General features: G+C 39.5%; 2 protein-coding genes across 2 annotated transcripts in view; both read right to left on the bottom strand.

Moving 5' to 3' along the window:
* Positions 1-4,748, bottom strand: part of BPIFB2 (BPI fold containing family B member 2) — a 43,990-nt gene extending 39,242 nt beyond the window's left edge. The window contains exons 1-2 of the mRNA XM_077459032.1: positions 4,621-4,748; positions 406-539 (exon numbers count right to left, since the gene is read on the bottom strand). Of these exons, the coding sequence (XP_077315158.1) occupies positions 406-511 (106 nt within the window). The 5' untranslated portion in view covers positions 512-539; positions 4,621-4,748. The remainder of the gene's footprint in view (positions 1-405; positions 540-4,620) is intronic.
* A 17,323-nt stretch (positions 4,749-22,071) lies between these two features.
* The window catches only part of LOC143935282 (BPI fold-containing family C protein-like), a 51,736-nt gene continuing 48,651 nt past the window's right edge, over positions 22,072-25,156 (bottom strand). Inside the window, exons 14-16 of the mRNA XM_077459031.1 lie at positions 24,303-24,366; positions 24,149-24,216; positions 22,072-22,663 (exon numbers count right to left, since the gene is read on the bottom strand). Coding sequence (XP_077315157.1) covers positions 22,625-22,663; positions 24,149-24,216; positions 24,303-24,366 — 171 coding nt within the window. The 3' untranslated portion in view covers positions 22,072-22,624. The remainder of the gene's footprint in view (positions 22,664-24,148; positions 24,217-24,302; positions 24,367-25,156) is intronic.

The raw sequence follows: 25,156 nt of genomic DNA, 5'->3' as shown, positions 1-25,156 counted from the left end.
GGCTGACTTCCTGGATTTTTAACTTTTTAGGTTCGTTAACTTTTCGTAACAATTACGAATGTTCGTTATGAATTTGGATCCGAAATTCGTAAACTAAATTTCGTATTTCATACAGAATTCGCATGCATAAAAATTTGTGTTTCGGATTCGTACAAATGTACGAATTTCCAGAATTTCGTACAAATTTTCGATTCGTACGAAACTAATCGCACATGTCTAATAATTGGTGATGGTACAGAAGATTGCCAAAGCCAGTGGAAATACTGCAAGAAATAGCCAGAGTCTGCATAGACAGGATTGCATTTAGATGTCATACTGATCTAGGCACATCTGGAATAAAGATGTGTCCTTATAAAAAGCGTCTTTTCACCAAACAAAAGAGTGCAATAGATAAACCGTACTTACCATACTCCATAGCTTCTTGTTTTACACGTAGGACTGTTTTGCAAGGCGTGCTTCTCAGTGGAGAGACCCACACAATCATCAGCGCAGCAATAAATAGCAGCTTCATGATGCCTAGAGTGGGGACGGCTCTTTGGCTTTCAAGGAAATGCAACATTTTGATTTAATTAAGTTTATATAACACATTAGTCATAATTAAGTGCAATTAAGAAGATTCATTGCAATAAGCCTCACTTACATTTCTAAAGAATGAAATATTGCTAGTTTCTTCTGATGAATCTGTAGTTCTGCCTAAACACTGATACTCCCCTTGCCATGGCAATTGGGAGGATCAATGCTTAGGCAGAGCTGCCAATTGGCCAGTCCTGCCTGAAAGTCTTCCATCGACAGAGGCCTAGTGGCCAATACTTGGGCAGGGGACTATGGATGAGCTGCTGGTTTGGCCCGAACCAATGTTTGGGACAAATTTTGCTGGAGCTGAATGGGCAAACTAAATGAGTGTTCGATTGGGCTAAACATCTGGCTGCAGCAGGTATTACTACTGGTACTAAATGTGAATGCGACGATATGCGGTGCCCTCCAAAATCCACAGACCCTGCAGGTCTAGAATTGATTTTAAGCAGGAACCCCATGCAAAAAACGAAGAAAAGACCTCTTCTCTGCAGCCCTGGCCCATCGGATGTAAAAGTCTGCGGGTGGAGGGGCTTATCTGAATCTGGAAGCCCTTTTTAAAAAATGATGGGCCCTGAATCTGGATGCTCCCCCCCCCCATGTGAATGAGTAAACCCCACTCATTCAAATAAATCTACATATCTGGGTCCCCCTTATTTTTAAAGGGGGCTTCCACATTCCAATACGCCTCTCACCCTGCGCTCATAGACCTCCACAACTACAGAAACAGGGTTGGAGGAGGGAGGTCCTTGTCCTGATCAACATGAAAACAAGGTGCATTTGTCGAGGGACATGAGGCCTGGCATTATTCATGAGCTACATGCTTGTCCCCCTGCCAGGCTGCATGCTCAAATGAGGGTCTGCTATAGATTAGGTCTCCCTTAACATTTGTTCCAGACCCTCATCTAGAGTAAGAGTCTGGTATAGATGATAGGACTTCCCAGCCACCTTTTTCATAAACAGAAGTAAGCGGGAGCTGTCATTTACCAACAATTTAAACTGCCATTTTTCTTTGTAAATGTCCATTTTCTGTAATGAATTAAATGAATTATATATATTGTACAGACAGATCACTTCACAGGCAGGTTAAGGACAACCCTCAGACATGTTGTTTGAGGGAAATGTAGCATTTTTATGTTTACCTTTAATCATTAATAAAATTGCTGCTCGCTGACAATTTTATATTTTTTTTGCTTTGGTACATGCCATTTGTTTGACAAATCCTTGCCTATTAGCCTAGAAAATGGCCATTACTACTTTTTAACATTAGGCACCTGAAGTTCTGTAATGTTTGAAGCAACTTATACCAGGAGGGGTAAAATAAGCCATTCTTAGTTTTATACTGTACACAGGGCCATCTTTAATATTGAGTGGACCCTAGGCAAACATTTTCTTGCCCCCCCCCCCCCCCCCTACAATTTCGTTCTCCACCTGCTCTGAGACATACAAAAAATAGCAGTTTGCAGGGTATCATTAGTGCTCACTGACTGGCTGTTAGAGGTTACAGCACACATTATGGCTCACTGATTATTTGCTAGAGGTTACAGCACATCCTTACCACTCACTAAGTGGTTGCTAGAGGTTGCGGCATATCCGTAGTGCTCAATAATTGCTGCAAGAGGTTAGTGCACATTATTACCGGTCACTGATTGGTTGCTAGAGGTCACTACATAGCCTTAGCGCTCAATAATTGGTTGCAAGAGGTTAGTGCACGTCATTACTGCTCACTGATCGGTTGCAAAAGGTTACAGCACATCATCTCCTCACTGCCTGTGCACCATGGTCTGGGGAGGCGAGGGGACCCATCAATAGACAGAAAACACCTGGGACCAGTGGCAATGCATGGGGAAGGGAGGGTATGATCAGTGGCAATGCTGGAGGGTTGATGGGATCAGTGGCAGTGGTGGGGGGGATGGGATTAGTTAGAAGGCAATGCACTGTGGCAAATTCTAAATCATGTAGAACAAAGATGGAAATCTTTGGCTAGTATATAGTGGTGGATTCTACACTGACCGCCAATGTAATGGGGAATTTACAATGACCACCAGTGTGAGGGGGATTTACACTGACCACCAATGTGATAGGGGATTTGCACCACCATATAACAGGGAATTTTATGCCACCCACCAATATAAAGAGGGAATTCTACACTAACACCATTGTAATAGGAGCATTAACACCAACCACTAGTGTAAGGGGGAATATACAATGACCTCCATGTAAGGGGGGAATAACAACCATTGTGGAGGAGATTTGTACTGACCACCAATGTAAGGTAAAACTTCAACCCCAACCACCAATGTAAAGGGGGGGTTACACTGAACACTAGTGTAAGGGCAATTCTGCACTTACTACCAATGTAAAGGAAAATGTACACTGATCACCAATGTAATGAAGAATTTACACTGGCAACCAATTTAATGGGGAATTTTACATCAAAAAACAATAAAGGCGGATTTCTCTATTGGCCACCAATGTAAGGGGGGATTCACACTCACCGCCAATTTAAAGGGAGATCCTACATGGACCACCAATGTAAGAGAGGATTTGAAACTGACCACAAATGCAAGTTTTTTTTACTGATTACCAATATAAAGAGGTTTTTCTACACTGGCCATCATTATAATGGGAATTTACACTGACCACTAATGTAATAGGAGCATTCAGAGTAACCACCAATGTAAGGAGGGATTTACACTGACCAACAATGAAAGGAAGACCTTCGCACTTGCCACTAGTGGGAATGAAAGGATTGTACACCAAGCCCCAATGTAACGTGAAGATTTACACTGACCACCAAAATAACTGAGACTGCGTAGACATTTGTGTGTGCTGGGAATGTATGCAAAATTGCTTTCCTGACACCACAGAAGCATATTGCCCTTTAGCAGATGCACAGCAGTGCCATTAATTGTTAATGACACCCTCACACATCTGCTAAGATGTGCGTATTCACATGCACCAAAATTCATGGTGCTGTGGCGCCATGTTATTTTGAAAAAGAGTTCCCCTTCCAATTTGCTTACCTTTGCAGAACAGGGTAATGTTAGGTTTAAAGGCCACCGTTGTAGGCAGGACTTTCAAGCATGACCCTTTACCTTCCCACTGGGCAGCATTCAGCAGAAGTGATTGTGAATGTGACCTTGGGGGGCATCATATACATATGAATGCTGCCTCTATTTTCCATATCAAAGCAGCCAGTCCGAGACTATTTATATATTAATGTTGCTGCTATTTACATATCGATGCATGTTATTTACATGTAAGCACAGGGTCTGCAGGTGAGTCATCTATACAGGGCATAGAGCAGAACTGGGCAGCATTAGTAACATAAGTTTACACTGAGATATTGGGACACAGCATGGGACTAAAACTTCAAGGGACAAGGGAATTTAAACTAGGATAGTTGGCAAGTATGAGGCAGCTGCTTCGGGCCCCACAACAATGATGGGGCCTGACTATACAACCCTTAGGTTGCTTTCTAAAGCTAAAGAACCTCTAAACAGAAATGAAATATTGTTAAATATTATTATATTGTAATATATAAAAGACATTTTAATTAATTTCACAAGCTATAATTATAGGAACCCCTCAATTTCCATCCCCGATATTACTCATACATACAGTACTACTAGCATAATGATTTAAAGCTGTCTTTATATCAGCCTGCTGTAATCTCCTGTACAGAAACACTCAGACCTACATGGGTAAAGATTGGCACTATAAGCCATTCAAGTTTGCATGCATTGCAGTTTGCTGTCTAAGAACATACAGAAGGAAAGGTCAGTGTAACTACCTAATCAATGTGAATTTTAGTGCCACACCTTGTTTGAATTACAATGTATCTAACGCAAGAAACAGAAAATAATATATTGCAGTTTATGATTCATTTAGGTGCATTTGTTTTCTTTTTTTTCAGGCTTTCTTTTATTTTCCCCAGTAATCCTGCAAATAACACACTTCTCGTCCTAGGCTACACTCACTCACCTCACTGTATCTATGGAGGAGCTATTTGTTGCCCCCAGTAAAACATTACATGACTCTTACCTGTAATTCTGTATGGCCTTGACTTTTCTCCTGTGGCTAATGACTGCGGGGAAATTGACACTTTGAATAGCATTTTATATTTGATAGAATGTTTACAATGTATTAAATTAATAGCTGTCTAAATAGAGCCAAAGCACAGCTAGGGTGTAACTCTCTAAAATATATTTATTGTTTTAAAACATTTTGTGAATAGTTGGCTACGCAGACCCTAATGTACACTCATGGGTGTAGCCTTTTAAAATATATTTACTCAATACCAACTTTTTCTCACGAGGCAGTGTTAGAGATACATGTATTTATATATTACTGTTGCAAACTAGAATGGATAAAAATATAATCCCAGTTGAAATCTCTAAGTATTGGCATGACATTGCTGACTTTGCTGCACTGTTGGTATATTGTTGGCTCCAGCATCTGTTGGCACTGACACTGCAGTCTTTAACCTCCCTGGCGGTATGATTATTTCAGATTTTAGGTGCTGAAAGCGGTACAATTAATTTTCCTGAAAATTTGGCTTTTTATATTGTAGGCCTGCAATTCTTAGGAATAACTCACTTAAATCTGTCCAAACCAGAGTCTAGTAGACATTCCGGGTATGATAAAGTTTGAAAAATGAAATCATAAATTATAATATAATAAATAACTATAAATAATTATACCAAATAATAATATAACAATAATAAAAATTATTCAGTAATGTAATCAAATGAAAAACACTGAAATTTTCTCAATTGCAGAATTGTCACTGTCATTACTTTTCATTATTTGATGACGGATCTCCCCACAAATCACTATTGCTCAATTCTGCAAGTGATTCTAATTTATTATTGCTGTTTTCTAGCTGGTCTAAAACCATTTTTGATGTAAAGGGACAGTTTTGGTTGCTATGGACAATCTCCAGTTTACAGGCATAAAAAACTGTTTTTATAATATAAAACTGCATGCAGGACACTGGGCAGACCACTAGGGACAAAAGGGATGTGAAATAATTTCATACAGTAATTTAATCTGTAAGATTACATTATACTGTATGTAATGTGTGTGTTTCACTTTTTAAATTTGGTGCTATTCTCCGTCCCCATGCATTGCAACGCTCGCAGGGAACGGAGCCCGGCGATGTGATAGATCGAGGGGAGGGCGGCTCGCTCGCACTGCGGGGAGACATCGCTGGATCCAGAGGACAAGGTAAGTAACCTCTTGCTGGATCCTGCGATGCGGTCCCGAGTCTGGCTCAGGGTTACCACTAATGGTACTAAATTTTCATCCTGAGCCAGACTCTGGAATACCGTCAGAGGGGTTAAAGTGATACTAAAGTCTCTTTTTTTTCCGTTAAAAATAATAAACATGTTATACTTACCTGCTCTGTGCAGTTGGTTTTGCACAGAGAAGCCCAGATCTTCCTCTTCTCTGGCCCCTCTACAGTTCTCCTGGCCCCTCCTTCCTGTTGAGGGCCCCCACAGAAAGCAGCTTGCTATGGGGGCACCTGAGCCGAGCCACAGCTCCCTGTGTTCATTCAGACATGGAGCTGCTGCTTGGCCCTGCCCCCTTTCTCTCCTCATTGGCTCACTGATTGGCAGCAGCGGGAGCCAATGGTGCCGTGCTGCTGTCTCAGCCAATGAGGGGAGTTCCGGACAGTCGAGTCTCTCGCGCAACATCACTGGATCTAGATGGACCTCAGATAAGTATTAGGGGGGCTGGGGGGGGCTGCTGCACACACATAAAATGCATTAATATATAAAAAAAACACTTCTGCCTTTACAACCACTTTAAAGCGGAGGTCCACCCTAAAGTGGACCTTCCGCTCATCGGAACCCTCCCCCCCTCCGGCGCCACAATTGGTACAGGTATCTGCACCCACTTCCGGGATAGCTCTCTGCAGAAAGGGGCGTAGATTACGCCCCTTTCCGCAAGTGCCCGCCCCTTTCCGCAAGTGCCCCGCTGCCTGCTGGGAAACACACAGATCCCAGAGGCAGCGGGGACCGTCCTTATTGCGCAGCGCGACTCGCGCATGCGCAGTAGGGAACCGGGAAATGAAGCCGAAAGGCTCCATTTCCTGATTCCCATACCCAAGATGGTGGCGGCAGCACCTGAGAGATGATCTAGAGATCGGCTTCGGGTGCCAACATCGCGGGCGCGCTGGACAGGTAAGTGTCACTATTTTAAAAGTCAGCAGCTGCAGTATTTGTAGCTGCTGGCTTTAAAAAAAAAAAAAAAAACGCGGAGTCCCGGTGGACTCCCGCTTTAATACCTTTTAAAGGTGAAGTATGGCCAAATCTCTTTTGGCAATACTTCTTATGTGGCTTACAGGAGTTCACCTAGTTCTGCAATCCTGTGACCCAGATTCAGTGGGCTAAAGATATCACAGAGCCAGTCCAGGCTCTGCAGGGAACCCAATAATAATGTCCCAATTCATCCAGATGCCAGACCAGGAGCTGGCCTAGCCTCTGCTGCGTTTTTGAAAGCTACAGCAAGATCTATAAATACATGGATGAGCGTGTTTGTGGTGGAGGAACTTGACTGGCGAGTCCTGACCTCAACTTTTGGGGTGAATTAGAGCGGAGACTCTAAGCCAGGCTTTCTTGTCCACATCAGTACATGACCTCACAAATGGGCTTCTGGAAGAATGGTCAAACATTCCCATAGACACACTCCTAAACCTTGTGGACGGCCTTCCCAGAAGAGTTGAAGCTGTTATAGCTGTAAAGGGTGGACCAACTCAATATTGATCCCTACGGACTAAGACTGGGATATCATTAACTTTCATGTGCGTGTAAAAGCATAATATTATATATGCCATGAATGGGTTAAAACAGTGAAAATCAAAACTTGATTAAATTTGAGGTGAAGTGAAAATTCACTGACTCACCCCTATTGTGGGGGATCCCGGAGTTCAGTAACAGGCTGAAAAGGAGGGGAGGACTTGGATATAGAAATATACCAAGAGAGAGTAACACCACAGGGAAACACACAGCAGTATAATAGTCACAAAAATAGAAAATATTTATTAATAGACTTTCCACAAAAAGGCAACATTCACCACACCACAGTAAAAACCATTAAAGACAACGTTGTCAATAATGTATGGCACCAGATCAATCAGAGATTGCGTGATATATACAGATCAATTATCTTAATGTATTCATCTTGCAAAATCATAAATGATACTCAGGAAACACATAAGAGCAATAGTTTCAGGCTTACCTGCCCTTTCTCAAGTCTACAAGTGTCCAAAAATGAAACCTTTTTGAAATATGCATTACAGGTACACAATGTATTAATCAAAACCATTGATTGATCATTAAACTGGAAGAGGAATCCAATGTTGCCCCACCTCAATGCAAGGACATCATCAATGTAGCGCCATCAAAGTAAACTATCGTATTTATCGGCGTATAACACGCACCCTTTTACCCTGAAAATTTAGGGTAAACCATGCAAGCGTTATGCTCTGATATCTGTTTTTTTACCACCTGGAGGCGGGGATCGGGCAGTCCACCCCAGGTGCCACCTATTGGGATGGTGTAAGCCCGCCCGCCCCGCCTCTCCTGGTCGTGGAACAGCGCTGACAGTAAACTCTAAAGTTCAGAATACATTACTGCAGTGCCAGCCCTTTGTCATTTACCGCTCCTCCTGTGTAACTCAATGTAAAGCTAAGCCTCCGAATTCCTTAATTAACGGCGCTCGTTGCGGCCACTCTCCTTCTCCCACTCCGCCTCCTCCCCATGTGTAGCCTTTGATTGGGGGAGGAAAGCGGTCACGTGACCGTCACTGAAAGAGAGCAGAGCAGTCACATGACTGGGTCCACGAGAGAGAGCAGAGTTAATGGAGGTATTTAGAAGCTTTAATTTACAATGAGTGACACAGGAGGAGCGGTGTATGAGAAGGGGCTGACAGTCTGACAGTGTGAAGTTTTCTCAACTTTAGAGTATGCTTTCAGCACTGTCCCTCTACCAACACTGGGAGTGCAGTGGGGGTCTTTACAATTAAAGGGAGCTGTGTGTTGTACAAGGGTCTGTGTGTTATACAGGGGGCTATGAAAAGGTTTTTTTCCTGAAACTTCCCTCTTAAAGTTAAGGTGCGTGTTATAAGCCGATAAATACAGTATGTTCAGAGAATAAAAGACTCAGATCTAAAATTGGTTCATAAACATCCTTGCAAAGAATAGGGTGACTTTGGACCCCTTTGCCACCCCCCAACATTGTAAGTAGAAAATATCCAGAAAGGAAAAATAATTTGGAAAGAAATTCAAACGGTGGTCACACAAAGTGGTCACTAACTCTCACGAGGTCCAGTGTAGTTAAAATACCCTCCTGATGATTAATGTCAGTGTACAGACTGAACAAATCCTAAGTTACAATTGTTAGCAATCTCAGTCAATTATTTCAACTTTTTGAGGAGCTGTGTCTTGTACCTCCTGAGGGGCGTAATTGTGCAAACCACTTATGGCATACTTATCTACAAGAGCCCACTAGAGACACACTTATTATAAAAACACATAACTCCACCTCCAAAAATATTATCAACCCATATCTTATCAACCAAAAAAAAAAACAGATTTCCATTTGAAGACTGCTTGGAGTTAGGCTCCATATCACATCTGTATCTAAATGCAAATCCAAATGATGTTTGTAACAAGCTAATCAATAAAGGAAATAATCTAAACTGTATACAACACCAATTCATAACTATACCAAGGTGAATAAGTGAAATAGTGCATATCAACACCAAAGGTAAATTGTGGTTGCCCCTTAATTAAACATATCTCTCATTTCATACAGGGAGGATATTGTTTAATTAAATATTTAAAACTTTTAGCCACCTGAAGAGCTAACAGTGAATGTGTACTTAATTCTGTACTGGTAAACCCTACATGTCAAGTCTGTTTGAATTGGCTTTAGTATATGCTTCTTGCACTTAAGAGCTGAATTTAGTAGAATTAATAGATCTGTGTGGATTTAAAGTATATGTAAACCCAATCTCATAAACTTAAACACGTTTTCAAAGTCATTTCCAATATTTTGAAATGTGCAGCTTTCATTACAATACCTGGTGATCCTGCCATAAAGCTCTTTGTTTAGGCACTTCCTTTTATAGGGTGACAATGCTCTGTCCCTGTCTCCTAGTTTTACATCTGCATTGTCTCACTGTTACATGGGCTTCCAATAAAATCTGCAAAAGGTGGTTTCAACACACAAAAAGCAGGTCTGGTCCACTATTGTTCCCCTCAGGAAATAATTTTTTCCTGAGAAAAGCCACACATTGACTGCTTATGTAAATGTAGACAGGAAATGACTGACAAGATGCTGCAAGAGATCAGCAGTGTTCAGATGCAACGAAGGATGAAAGAAGAGTAAACATAAGTATTTTATTTTAAAAAATGTCAAATAGTTATCATTTGTCATTTGCAATAAACATTGGACTCTTATATATGTATGCACTTTTTATGACAGCACACCTGGAATAGGTTCGGCTCGCCATTTGACCACTAGGGGCGACGCCGGAGCGATGACCGACGAGCACCCGCGATCGCTCCACACAGAGACAGAACGGGGATCTGTCAATGTAAACAGACAGATCTCTGTGCTGTCAGGGGTGAGGAGACTGATCTGTTGTTCATACTCAGTATGAACAACGGTCAGTCTCCTCACCCAGGCAGTCCCATCCCCCCACAGTTATGCCACATTCACACGATCGGACTTTCCGGTGGACCAGAGTCCGTCGGACAATTAGATTGCGTGTGGGCTCCAGCTGACTTTTTCTTCCCAAAAGTCCAGCGGACCTAGAAATAAGACTGGCTTCAAATTTGTCTGCCGGACTCGGCTTTTAGCGGACAATCCGTTCGTCTGTGTGCTAGTCCGACGGACTAAAACCGACGCTAGGGCAGCTATTGGCTACTGGCTATGAACTTCCTTATTCTATGTAATCACGTTCAAATCCGTTGGACTTTTGGAGTGATCGTGTGTGGCCAAGTCCGTTCGTTTGAAAGTCCGGCAGACCTCAGCTGCATGTGTGACCAAGTCCGTCAAAAAGTCTGGTCATGTGTAGGCGGCATAACACAGTAGCATACCACAAAAAATGGCTTGGTCATGAAGGGGGTTAAATCTTCCGCAGGTCAAGTGGTTAAAGTTAGAATGAGGTCATAGTTTACATTTGATTAAAAAGAATGATTGAGCACACACTGGTCTGTTCTTACTAATGCATAATCTTTTTTAGTAGAAGAAAATATTTTTAATTTCCACCTTGGACAGATTGAGGATAAAAAGATTATCCTTACATCAGGTGATAAGTGTTGTACTTATTACCTTGGTCATGATTTCTGAAGATTTACATGAGATAAGGGATAATCATATCCTTCCTCTTACACAACAAGAGCACAAAGCACACTGAAGGTCATGAACTAACTGACCCTATTATGGACCCATTTTGTTGGCCCTCACTGGCTTACAAGCTCTAGCTATTACGTCTTCCCTCTTTTTTTTGAAAGCTAGTATTGAGTCCCAAGGTGCCATATTTTGCCCCATTTATCAATTCCATTTTTCTTTTAAAGATATTATATTTGTGTAGGCTTACATAAAAAAAAAAGTTTATACACTCCCCTTTATTCAATTTTAATTACCCTGTATGAGTGGGATGTTTCAATTTGTGTGAAGGAGTCAGAGGTCACCCATAGTCCTGAAAATGCATATTTTAAAACAATTTCAGCTACCTGTTTTAAAGATGAATTCAATATATGTTTTTTATTGTATAGTTACATTGGTAACATTGTGCAATTATACAAATTCAATACTTCTGGGACTACTGTAGCCGCTGGTGTCTTCCAGATCCTGTGACATCACCAACCCACCTCTCCACCTCAATCAATCAGGAAGCATCTTATATTTACTGAAAGAAATGTAATGAATTTTGTGAATGGCACCCTCACCTAGCAAGAAACCCCCTTGTGTTCATTATGCAGAAGGGAGCTGCTCATCACAGACTGAATACTGCGGTGATCACTGTAGTAATGGCAACCACTACAGTGGTTCTCACGTTCCACATCAGTTTCCATATAGGCGCTAGTGCCTCGTACACATGATTGGATTGTTGGTCAACAATACTGTGGAATTTTGTCTGAAGGGTGTTGGCCCAAGCTTGTCTTGCTTACATATGGTCACACAATTTTTGGCCAACAATTACGAGCGTAGTGACGTACTAGACGTACTACGTGGTTTTTCAGCTCTTTAGTGCCACCCTTTGGGCTCCTTCTGCTAATTTTGTGTTAGTAGAAGTTTGGTGAGTGTTGATTCACGCTTTTCATTTCGCACTTTTCAGTTTATTTTTGAACAACGTTCGTCAACCAGTCATGTTACGGAATTGGAGGAGATAACGTGTTATTTATTATTGGTCTTGGAGTTATTGCTTTGACATTATTTTTTTGGTTGAATAATGATTTGATTTGGTATATTTTCTATATTTTTGGATGCATAGAATGCAATTTTTGGTTAAGTTCTATTGGCAGATAGCATGTCTAATTTTATTTGTTTTATTTTTTTTAATGCACAATAACAAAATTGTGGAGAATAATACTTGGCTTTGTGTTTTACTTCAAATGACAGTTTGGGAGTAGGCAGTTACATTTAAAAAAATACAATATAAAATTGACAAGGGACACCAACATAGTTGTATCTTTGATCCTAAAAACTACAGGATAAAGGTGTTGTGGTAACTTGCCCAAAAAATAAATAAATACATTTTTCTTGATATCACTAGAAAGGCTTTGAAAATTAGTTTGCATTAACTCCATCAGTATCACCAGCAAAGAAGCTTCTTTATTATCCCATTAAAGAAGAGAATTGTGCGCTGGATTTCAAGATTTCATAATTTGCCACGTCACAAATGTTAATTCTCCATTACGAACGCTAGTTTACAAGACCGACTGCTTCTGGCTCGTCCTTGCTTCCGAGCATGCGTGTTTTTACTTTGGACTTTTGTCCGATGGACTTGTGTACACACGCTCGGAAAATCCGACAACACACATTTGTCCACGGAAAATTTGAAAACCTGCCAGCCAACATTTGTTGGCGGAAAGTCTGACAACAATTGTCCAATGTAGCATACACACGGTCGGATTTACCGACAACAGCCTGTCATCAAAAATTTCCCGTCAGCGAGTCTGATCGTGTGTACTGGGCCTAAGACTAAGACTGATTCTGTTGCTGGTGACACCTGGCCACAGGCAGAATCTCCATCATCCAAATGCCACTTTACTTATTGGAAATCCCTACTTTGTAGTTACTTATCAGAAATCATCTGTGCACAGTTGTTATTTTTAACAAAAAAGCTTCCATTACTCTACCTGGGCCCCTGCTGAAGGAGTATTGGGGCATTCCTATACCAAGTCACCAAATGGGAAGAGTAATCCTATGAATACCAAGGTTCTTGGTGTTTTTTTGTTCTATGGCTACTAGTAGACAAGTTCAATTTCCTGACTTCCAAACATGAGGTGAGGAACTTTTCAGATACCATTATAACTTAAATGCAAAATGCAATATGGGGTGTTGGTATAAAAATCTATATGAATAGATTTCTGCTCCAATAGATTTTGTGCTTGTAATGGAGTTTTTGGCTGCCACGCGATAGTTCTGTAAAATGGCCTAGATACAATCATGCATTATCATTTTGACTGAGCTCCAAGCAAACACATTTGACACTGGCCTTATCTCAGGGAAACATGATCTGGGAAATGTCATACTTGCAAAATAATTATTTTAGTGACATCAGTCCTCCAAAGTGTCTACGATATGTGGCAAGAAGCATCATCTCAGTGACTATAATCAGATTTTGGCACTGAGCATGTGTAAATGGCCTTCATTCGATGGGTAGTATGGCTTCAGAATTAGAAGTCATATGGATAATTTCATAAGAAGGGCAATGTGTAATATACAATGTCTGATGGAAAATACAATCACCCATATCAACTAATTATATTTTATAATTTACTATGCCTATCAAAACCTAAATTCTCTGATGTGGTCACCTTGTTTTTTCACTTCCTTATTGAATAAATATAATCCTGTAGAAACCTTTGTGTGAGACCCCCTGCTCAGTTACTGAAGCCTAGGATCACTATAGGACACCAGTTTCAATTATATTAGTACCTAAAAAATCATGGCACTTCAAAATAAATAAAAAAGAAAAATAAATTCTAAATAGGAGAAAAAAACAAGTAGCTTTATTGAATTGAAGATTTTTATTTATTTTTTTATGAATTAATGGTTATTGATTGTCCTTTTTCTGGATGTAAGGCTCTTCATCCGTGATTTTGATGAAACAGATAACACTAACATAACAGAAACTGACAAGACTTCAAAACTTGTATTTACTCGACATACTGAATGTCACGTGACACGGCTGCATATTCCTGTAAAAGCAATGTATATAACTGAATTGTTATAAGCAAATTCGGCACTATGGAGAAGGGAAGCCCAATTGTCTTGGGTGAATGAAGAGAAACATCTCAGGTACTGCTCCAAAGTCTGATTAGTTCTTTCTGTCTGTCCAATGTCCATTACTTTGTGGGTGGTATGCAGAGGACAGACAAACTTACATTTTCAGGACTTTGCACAGAGATTTCCAGAATCTGGAAGTAAATTGCACCCCTCTGTCAGAGACAATGCTGCTGGGTAATCCACGCAACTGCACAATTTCTTTGATAAATAGATGTGCTGTATCTGTGGTTGAGGGAGTGCTTATCATGGGTAAAAAGTGGGCCATCTTGGACAATTTGTCAACAACTACCAGGATTGTGGTGAAACCATCTGAGGGGAGTAAGTCCACAATGAAATCCATTGATAGCATTTTCCAGGGTTTTTCTGGAATTGTGGAGGGGTCTCAGGAGGCCCCAGGCCTTGGTATTACAGCCTTTAGTGCGAAGACAAGTCACACAAGAATTTACATAGTTTTTACAATCTTGTTGGGCCACCAGAAAAATCTTTGAATAAGTTCACATGTTTTTCGAACTCCAAAGTGACCTGCAAGCAGGTGATCATGACAGACTTTAAGAACTTGAGGTCTCACTTCTTGAGGGACGAAAATAAACCTATAAGAGTCCCTTGTGTTTCCTCAACGCAAGGGTTTCAGATTCAGGGCACAAAGCAGAAGCTTGCTTGATTGATATACCTAGATCAGGTTGGATCAGTAAAAAGTTATGTACTGGGAGCAGCCATTTCGGGAGTTTCTGGGACTATGTGAGAAAGGGCATCGGCTTTCCCATTCTTGGCCATTGGCAATAGGTAAGATGAAAATTGAATCTTGAAAAGAATAAAGCCCATCAGGCCTGTCATGGTCTTAATCGTTTGGCAGTTCTGAGATATTACAAATTTTAATGATCTGTAAATATCAAGATGGGATGAGCAGCACCTTCCAGCAGGTATCACCACTCTTCTAGGGCTGATTAATGCCCAGCAGTTCTCGGTCACCCAGTGAATGGCTGTGAAGGACAAGTATCTTTTAACATGTGTTGGTTTCCTTTTTCACTTCTATGACTTCATTAATAAGCTCAACATTTGGTAATAATGGTAAAGATACTTCAACGCTCAGGTCAGCTGTAAAAAAAATGCCACAAGTCTTTAATCATTTTTAAAAATACAACAAAGTATGCAGTGTTATAAAATGTCAAATTAAACAATAAAAGCACCTTGATCAAGAAAAGTACATTTGAAAGACTACAGATTACAGTGAGTGGAAGAAGATGTCAGCTGGTCATAATATGAATCTAAGATCAAAAATGTTACCACCAGTAGTAGTTGGATACTAGGCTTGTGCAATTCGTTTAGTAACGAATCGAAATTCGGCCGAATTTTGTTTCTTTCGGACATTCAGATGCATCCGAATGTCCGAATAAAAAAATAACGAATAACAACGAATACGAAAGAAATATAACGAATGAATTCTAATGAATTCTAATGAATTTGGTAATTCTTTAAAGATCTAATGAAACAAAAGGTCAGCTCAAAGTAAATCTTATAGTACAATCAGCTAATTAATTTTGTGCCGGAGGTTGGATTACTGGCAAAGTGCATTCGTGAGAACTGAGTTAGAAGGGTGTTGTATTGTATTTGAGCCAAGGAGAAGAGACGTTGTCATTGTGTGTGTTAAAAGATTCAATAAACAAAAGACTTTCCAAACTACGAATCATTATCACGAATGTCTATACATACATAAATTGCGAATTTCAACGAATACGAACAAATGAATTCGACACTCTACGAATAATAATGAATTATCTGAAAATGTATTAATGTAACATAACAAATATAACAGAACGAAATGATGTATTTTACGAATGACAACGAACTGAAACTAAACGAAATTTTCCGTTGTGCACAAGTCTATAATGGATACATTGAACTGGAATTGTTCTGTTGATGGCCTTTCATCACTCATCCAAGAAGATTTATAAAAAGTACACAAGCCTCTGTGTCATATGAACACAAGTGATAGCATATCCATACCAAATGGTGACAGTCCACTTTGTGAACAAATACATTTTCAGTAATCCACACTAACACACCAGCTTCGTATCAGAAAATATGACCCCTTAAACTTGAGGTCATTTTTGCTTGTGCAAAGAATCTTGCCTCCAAACCACAAGAAACACCTAGGAATAGCAAAACTCACCAGCACTCCACCACTCCACCATATAATCATCATGGTTATTTTAAGTTTTAGGCCCCTTTAAATATTGGCATCAGTGCACCTCCGCTGAAAGCAGAATATGGCCATGGGTAAGGAGGAAAGATAAAAAGGATATGGTGCATTAACATTTAAAAACACTGTTTATTAAATAAAACAAATGCTCAAGGAAATAGAGTAAACTAGCCGATTAAATGAAAAGCGTGCTGCCGCAGCCTGAAGACATCTGCTGTCCCTGAAGAAAACGTGTTGGGCAGGAACTTGGCAGTTATGTCATCATGTACACACGCTCTGCTGAGCAGCTTGCTTTTCATTTGACAATGATTTCAAGTTTAAAGGGTCATGTTATCTGGTAAGAAGTCAGTGTGTTTGGTGTTGGATCACTGAAGACCTATTTGGACACGATGGATTGTCACGATTTGGTATAGATGTGTCTTCACTTATGTTCATATGATACAGGAGCTTCATGAATTTTTATAGTGTTACTATATATTAAGTAATTTTGTGCACTTATTTACATATTTTTATTTAAAGAGATAGTACAACAGTTTTTTTTTCAACTTGTGTTAAAATGGGAGTTATAAGTACAGTAAATATCTCCTAAATGTGCACCATTTAGGAGATATTTACTCTTGAGGGAGTGGTGATGTCATACCCGTTGCATTGCTTCAGAGCCATGCTGTAAACAGTGACACCCGTGTGCATGTGCAGGAGTGACGTTATCGCTGGCTCGGCCATTGATATGGCTGAAGCCCACAATCCTGGAAGAAAGGCCAGGGGAAAATGGAAGCGCCTTCAGTGCTGACAGCGAACTTCTAGAGGGCTTTGTTTTCAAGTAAGTGACTTAATATAATGACTTAACTTAACCTCTTAGCGCTGGCACCTCCTGGCCCTTTAAGATGTTTATGATGTCGGGAGGGGAGGTGGGTCATAAGACCACGTGACCTTCATGATTGGCTGTCACAGCGGTCACACGATACGAAAACTCCCAATCACTCCTTCTCTTCTTTTGGCGCACACTCTCGGCACAGGTATATTGGCAGCAATTCACGCAAATATGTGGCCCCCTCGGTGCTAAGGACCTTAGCGCCGAGAGGCCACATATTTGTGTGTGGCCGGCGCCAAGCGGTTAAACTGCCCAGTGCCTATTTTTTTCTTTTTTATGCGGCTTACTACTGCTTTAAGTGTTTGTATTCTGACACTGTCTAGATTGCTGCTGTGTATTATGAGTGTTTGATCATTTTATTTTACACTAAGTGCAGAGGTTTCCTCATTACAATGTAAGTCATAAGTCGCTCATGGCCTCTCCTCCATATCCTCAAGCTCCTTTTTTATGGTTTAACATACAGAGTTCCATGACATAGGATTTATAGCAATATACTGTACACAATGCACTCAGAAAAATAAAAATAAACTTTTCATATCACAGAAGCAAGTCTCTGATATTCATGTTTGATGGTTTGGCTAAGAATTTGCTTATCTTGATGGTTTATAGACTTACTTTGCACTGTGATTTTTTACAGTTTTTTTTTTTTACTTATTTTGCTACCTTTTGCTTTATATAATTACTTGTAATTGTGCTTTTTGATTTGCATGCGTTATTTGGTACAGTTCGTAGGCATCTAAGTTCATACATAATATTGCAATGTTTGAAGAGTAACCCCACTTTTGTTGAGAAAAAAAAACATTCCCCTCTGGGTGATCTATGTGCATTACAAGGATGTTGACAAACTTTGTGGCAGATTACTACCTTTTGTTATATTGAAAAAATCCTTGCATTTTGTCTGTGCCCATGTGCAGAGGTGAGTCTAATGGGAGTGGTTTCCTAAATATCAACCAGCTGCTGCACCTGCAAAGCTCTAATGCAGAAAATTGGCCTGCATCCCTTTAGATGTGAATTCCTATTGGGAGTATATCACCAAAAATGAATTTTTTGTTGCAGGGGATACCTGAAATCTGACTTGTATCTTAGTGCAGACTTCTGGGAAAATCAGTAAGCCAATCACACAAGAAGAATATCACATTTTCAGCGGGCATTCTGTACACCATCTGTGTACCGAACACCTCTAAGTACCCATATTGCATTGCATTTCACAGAAAATGACAGAGCTGCAGATTGAAAAGGAAAGATGATTTTTTAATAACACTAAGATACACTATGACTTGTTTTGCAATTGTATATGCTATAGAACAGTGATGGCTAACCTTGGCACCCCAGATGTTTTGAAACTACATTTCCCATGATGCCCCACTACACTGCAGAGTGCATGAGCATCATGGGAAATGTAGTTCCAAAACATCTGGGGTGCCAAGGTTCGCCATCACTGCTATAGAATTTCATTTTTTTATTTGCTATTTTTTTTCCATGCAAGTGGATTTACCCTTTAACTATTAGTTTCACAATTAGTGAATTACATATGTTCATTCATTGTCTATCCAAGGCTATCTTACTACACTGACATTTTTTACAGATATCATGTCACTATATATTATTACTTTTCCCCCACCAGATCAAGTTGTTTCATCAAATCACTTATCTTCATTCATAGACTTATATTGTTTCAATAAGGATTTATCACATTTGTTTATCACATTTTCATTTATAGACCTACATAGTTCTAACCATTATTTATCAAGTTTTTTCTATAGGATTCATGTTTATTTGTTCCACTCTTTATTTGTTCCACTCTTTATTTGTTCTACTTGATATTCTCAAGATTGTGTCAATTGTTCTGCCCTGTTTACATTAAGATTATTATCACGTGATTTATGTTCAATATCAATTTCACATATTTTATTTAGTAGTAATATCATTTTAACATCACCTCCTCTCGGACAGCGCTGACACCACCATTTACTCATTCATCACTTTTTTCTGTTTGGATCAGATTCACAGGTGTTTGCAGCAGTGCACCCTAGCTTAGCTTAATAAGACAGCGCGGGATTCATCTATTTATACATCCATCTAGCTGCTACCTTCATTTGGGTTAATATCCAAATGTATCACTATGCCTGAGGACGGTGTTACAATGTCAGGTGTAAGGTATTTAGGGGTTAATGTCACTAATAGCATACAACAATCCTTGGAAGGGACAAGTATTGCTTTGTGCCTGATCACCCTATATCCATAACCCCTAGGCTCAGATACTTGGGAGTTTCCCACTTAGGTTGATTGTGGTTCAATTGCACATGTGAATGGCGTCCTGTGTGTTCAAAGAGACAATGACAACGTTGTCTCTTTTTTTAAACCAATTTTAACGGTGCTTAAAGGGGAAGTAAACCCATCGATTTAAACAGTTAAAAAAAAGGCATGCCGGGAATGCTAACTGCACATTGGCTGTGCTCTCAGCCAAACTATCAAACCATCCAATGGCTGGTGTCATAATGAATCACATGTGCAGCACCATAGCAGTTGAAGATTAAACAGAGGCAAAGATGGCAGCTTCCTTGGCTGAAAACGATAGGGGAGTTTACTTCCACTTTAAAGTGGTGGGCCACCGTGCCCATGTCAAAATTGTTTGTCTTTTGTATCGCTAAAGTTTACATCAGAAATTACATACACCGTGGTTGGTCCTCCGTTACAACTCTTCTTGCCCCCTGTCCCCCCCCCCCCCCATTTTCAGATATAGTGCTACAGTCGTGGAGGTAACCTGTTCAGTTGGTTTCAATCGGTTTTCTATATTGGTTGATTATCCAGTAGTTTGAGATCCATCTTTTAGTTCTAATGCACATTACCCTGCTTTTTTTGTTACAGAGGGTACCATTCAGAGCTGAATGTCGAACATCTGAATTCCCCACTTATTGATAAATTGATTATTTAGAAGGATACAAAGCATTTCATCCTACTACATACATTGATGTATATCTCATGTTTACCCCCCAGTAGCGGAATGCAGTAAATACAGTGAATAGTGGGGGGACATTTCAGTGGATGAAATTAAATACATTCTTGTTTGTGAACCTGAATTCAATTTCAAATTTAACAATCTTTCACATTGTCACCAGTGGATTTATACAGCATTGAGCCCTGACTAATGCTAGAAAGCAATATTTGTTGTCGTTCTTGAACACTAGAGGGAGGTATCACATCATTGTGCCTGGACACATAATAAAATATGATAATTGCAGTACACATTCAGTACCATACAATCAACAGCTTTAGGCTTAATGTACACAGAACCTTTTTTACAACCTCTCCCGAACTATTTCATTTGACAGATAGTAACCGATATTTAAAAACATCTGTTTTGCTGCATTTACTTGCGGTGTTTAGCCACGGTTGCGTTTAGAAGCATTTAAAAAAAGAAAAAAACGATATAGTTTTCATATGCTTCGGAACATCCGTCCTGAATGCGATTATTCGAAATATATATAAATATATTTTTGACTATGCAAAAAAAAAAAAATATATATATATATATATATATATATATAAATATATATATTTTTTTTTTTGCATAGTCAAAAATTTAAAACGCCTGTAAAGGAAAGGCGGCTAAACACGACAGCGTTTGCATGCACTTACAAGCTATTACAGGAATTTGGCATTTCAAATGCCTCGGAACATCCGTCCTAAATGCGATCATTCAAAATATATATATATATATTTTTATATATATATATATATATATATATATTTTTTTTTTTTTGCATAGTCAAAAATGAAAAACGCCTGTAAACGAAACGCAGCTAAACACGAGTTACCGTGTTTGCACGCACTTACAAGCTGTTACAGGAATTTGGCGTTTCAAATGCCTCGGAACATCCATCCTGAATGCAATTATTCGATATATATATAAATATATATAAATATATAAATATATATATATCTATATATATATATATATTTTTTTTTTTTGCATAGTCAAAAATGAAAAACGCCTGTAAATGAAACGCGGTTAAACACGAGTTACCGCGTTTGCACTTGTTTACCAGCTGTTACTGGAATTTGGCGTTTCAAATAAATGCCTCGAAACATCCGTCCTGAATGCGATCATTCGATCGCACATGGCAGATGTTCGTTCTTTATCGTTTACGACAGTCTTTCTCCTTTTTGCTTTTCTTCTATAGATTTTTTACTTTGAATCTATGGGACAATTCTTTTTCACCCGTGCTTATTCAACAATTTCTTGCTATTGTTTTATGAGAACTCTTTAACTATGGAAATTTTTGCACTAGCATGTTATGATTTTCTTGTCCATATCTAATGTTGCATATATATTAGCAGATTATTGAGCACTATAGCACTTTAGTTTTGCTTTGTTTTGCACACTAATGTTTTTGCATTTCTTATGCTTTATTAATTAAGGCACTTTTTTATGTATTTTTATTTTTTATGACCTTATTTTAGGTTAGAGCGCTGCACTTTGTTTTGAGTTGATGTGTAATAAGGTTGGCATGTCATCTTTCTGTGCTGGCCACTATTCCCCCAGAGCGCTCACTTATACACCTTTTATTATGCCAAATCTTTACACTAAAATTGAATAAATAAAATGCCTGGCCAGAAGGATTTATTTTAATTAAAATGTGATTTTTACAGAAATGTATTATTCTCTAGCTGCTAGAGTCAAGAGCTCTGCAACTAGTAAAGCTCATTATCCCTGCTAATTGGAGAGCTAGGGATCTTATTCAGCAGAAACGTTGGAGCTCTGCAGAGAGACCACTGCTTCCACACAGAGAGATGTCAAGGGTTCTTCTCTACAGCACGCCGGTAGCAGTCAGGCTTTAAAAATTATAGCTCTGTATTATTAGTAGCTAAAACAGACAGACGCCTTGTGGTTGTATTATTTTTTTATTTTATTTATTGAACGTTTTTAAAGGAAACGTGACATGCATTACAGATAACTGAAATAATGAAAAATCCCTGAGCTATATACATATAAATGATAAATATATATTTAGTTATTGCTTGGCTTGGGGAGGAATAGCACACAAGCACTGCATGTATCCTAAGTCAAAGGGGACCTGTATATGGGAAATATGTAGGCTTCCATTGCTGACCTCTCCATCTGCCTGGCTCTCATGCACTTACCCAAACTTGACATGCAGATAAAGATATTTGGCTTCACTGGCTACGTGCTTTGTCTAGGTCAGTAACGCTAGAGGCAGCCCGGCAACTAACATTTTCAAAGTAGGTCAGGAATAGCAGCCAACACATTTTACCAATTGACAAGTTATTGTTTTAAATAATGGTATTGGGAATTTCATTTCATATATTCCATATTCACAGTGAGATATAAAATGCAGGGACTTGTCCTCGCTAATTGTGGACCTGTTTTCTTAAATAACCATGGGTTACGCATCGAATTCCAGCTATCCAGATAATGCTGCATCAGCCCAGGATAAGATCAATTTCCACCAGTTCATAGCCCTGAGATATAGAAAAAAAGGTTAGATGTCAGCAAAACGTGCATTGCTCCACAAAGATCACCACATAGGTTACAATTTGACTGTACTATCTCCTTTAGATCCATCAACAACTATGAAATGTTATGGTATAAAAAGAATTGACTGGATGGTCTAAGTCAGGGATATGCAATTAGCAGACCTCCAGCTGTTGCAGAACTACAAGTCCCATGAGGCATAGCAAGACTCTGACAGCCACAAGCATGACACCCAGAGGCAGAGGCATGAGGGGACTTGTAGTTTTGCAACAGCTGGAGGTCTGCTAATTGCAAATCCCTGGGGAGATGGTATACCTATACACATTACGATGAGGTGAGCTGAGATAAATGGAACCAAAGAAGCCAAATCAGTGCTTAGTGCAGTAGATGCATCTTAAAACAGTAACTATCTGGATGACTACCTTCACTCCCAAACCCCCTATAACCCTTCTAATAAAAAAATCATTCCACATTTTAGCATAATGGGCAAAGCTGTATGAATTATCTTTTTTTGCTCCTGGGACAACTATCCTTCCAGAACCGTGGGTCTACAAATAGGTTGTCTGTCCATAGGCTTTAAAGTGGTTGTAAACCCTTACGTATACCCAGTGCTGTGACCAGCCCCAGGTGATACATACAAACTAAACAAATCCTCCTACAAAAGTTGTGCCTGTTTATCTGTAGGGCTCTCTTCAGTGCAGGATGTACACAGCTTTTCTCAGCTTCCAGAGGCAGAGGCCAGGGATCTGATATCACACACTGCAGAGATCAGTGAGGAGAGCTCTGAGAGCTGATTGGAGGGTAGGGACACAGGGCCAATTTTGGACAGAAGCCAATTAGCCTACCAGCATGTCTTTGGAGTGTAGGAGGAAACCGGAGTTACGGAGGAAACCCACACAGGCACAGGGAGAACATGCAAACTCCAGGCAGTAGTGTTGTGGTTTTGTGACGTTTAATTTCATAGTTACTTTAAAACATATGTAAACCAAAGATCAAAAAATGTAATAGATTGCAGCATACCAGTCCCTAGATCAGGGGTCTCAAACTGGTGGCCCTCCGGCTATTGTGAAACTACAAGTCCCATCATGCCTCTGCCTGTTGGAGTAATGCCTGTAACTGTCAGCCTTGCAATGCCTCATGGGACTTGTAGTTTTGCAACAGCTGAAGGGCCGCAAGTTTAAGACCCCTGCTCTAGATGTTTAGCTTTCTTTTTTCAAGGCTTGTTTTTTTTCTTCTTATTTTGAGCTAGTAAACCTGCCAGTAACACAATACCTCTCCAAGGGTGACGACACTTGCTCACTGTACTTCATATATGGAAGAGCAGCATTGACCCTCTAGAATGGGAATCATGCACCAGCGCACAGAAGTGAACCCTGGCAGGGCTGATAATACTGTTTTTATTTTTGGCCAGACATACACCTTAAGCAGTCACCTTAATAAATAAATAAATAAATAAAATAACATTGACTTACCTGTCTACTAACACTAGAGGGATTCTTCAGGATCATTGTAGGTACTGGCAATCCTTGCTTCAGCTTTTCTGCAAAATATAGTAGGTAATCGGTAATTCAGTACATGGAAGGATGTTTGAATAGTCAACTAAGCATCAAAGCTGGAAGTACTTACCATTCAATTTTGGCAAGAGCATCTGATTAAATATCTGCTGAATACCCTTCTTTAATGCAGGTTCCTAGAAGGCAATGGGGAAATGCAAATTTTTACATATCACAGAGTTCTGTATCTTATAATAATTGTATAAAAATACAAATACCAGACTCCAAAGAAATGGTGAAAAAGGCTTTGGAGGTAATGAGAAAAGTGAGTTATTTCGGCAGTGTTCAACCCTTTCATGACCAGAATCGATTGATGCCTAGGTGCACAGACCAAATTTAGCAGTATCAGCATTCATTGGTTAACTTGAGATCAACTCTTAAGCCTCGTACACATGATCAGATTGTTGGCCAACAAAACCGTGGACTTTTGTCCGAAGGGTGTTGGCCCAAACTTGTCTTTCATACACACGGCACACAATTGTTCGCCAACAGTCACAAACGTACACGTACTACGTGTTTTTTTTTTTTAGCCCTTTAGCACTATCCTTTGGGCTCCTTCTGCTAATTTCATGTTAGTAGAAGTTTGGTGAGTGTTGATTTGTACTTTTTATTTTGTGCTTTTCATTTCACGATTTTCAGTTCGTTTCTGAATGGCCGTTCGTCAACCAGACATGTTGTGGAATCGGAGGAGATAACGTGTTATTTATTATTGGCCTTGGAGTTATTGCTTTGACATTATTTTTTGGGTTGAATAATGATTTGATTTGGTATATTTTCTATATTTTTGGATGCATAGAATGCACTTTTTCATTAAGTTCTATTGACAGATAGCATGTCTAATTTTATTTGTTTTCTTTTTTTAATTCACAATAAAAAAAAAAAGTGTAGCATAATACTTGGCTATGTGTTTTACTTCAAATGACAGTT

The sequence above is a fragment of the Lithobates pipiens genome, unplaced genomic scaffold (genome assembly GCF_037356315.1).
Source record: "Lithobates pipiens isolate NorthernLeopardFrog02 unplaced genomic scaffold, aLitPip1_a1.2 Scaffold_28, whole genome shotgun sequence".
Taxonomy (NCBI): domain Eukaryota; kingdom Metazoa; phylum Chordata; class Amphibia; order Anura; family Ranidae; genus Lithobates; species Lithobates pipiens.
Note: the sequence above shows the minus strand (reverse complement) of the source record. Positions and strands in the feature narration are given on the sequence as shown.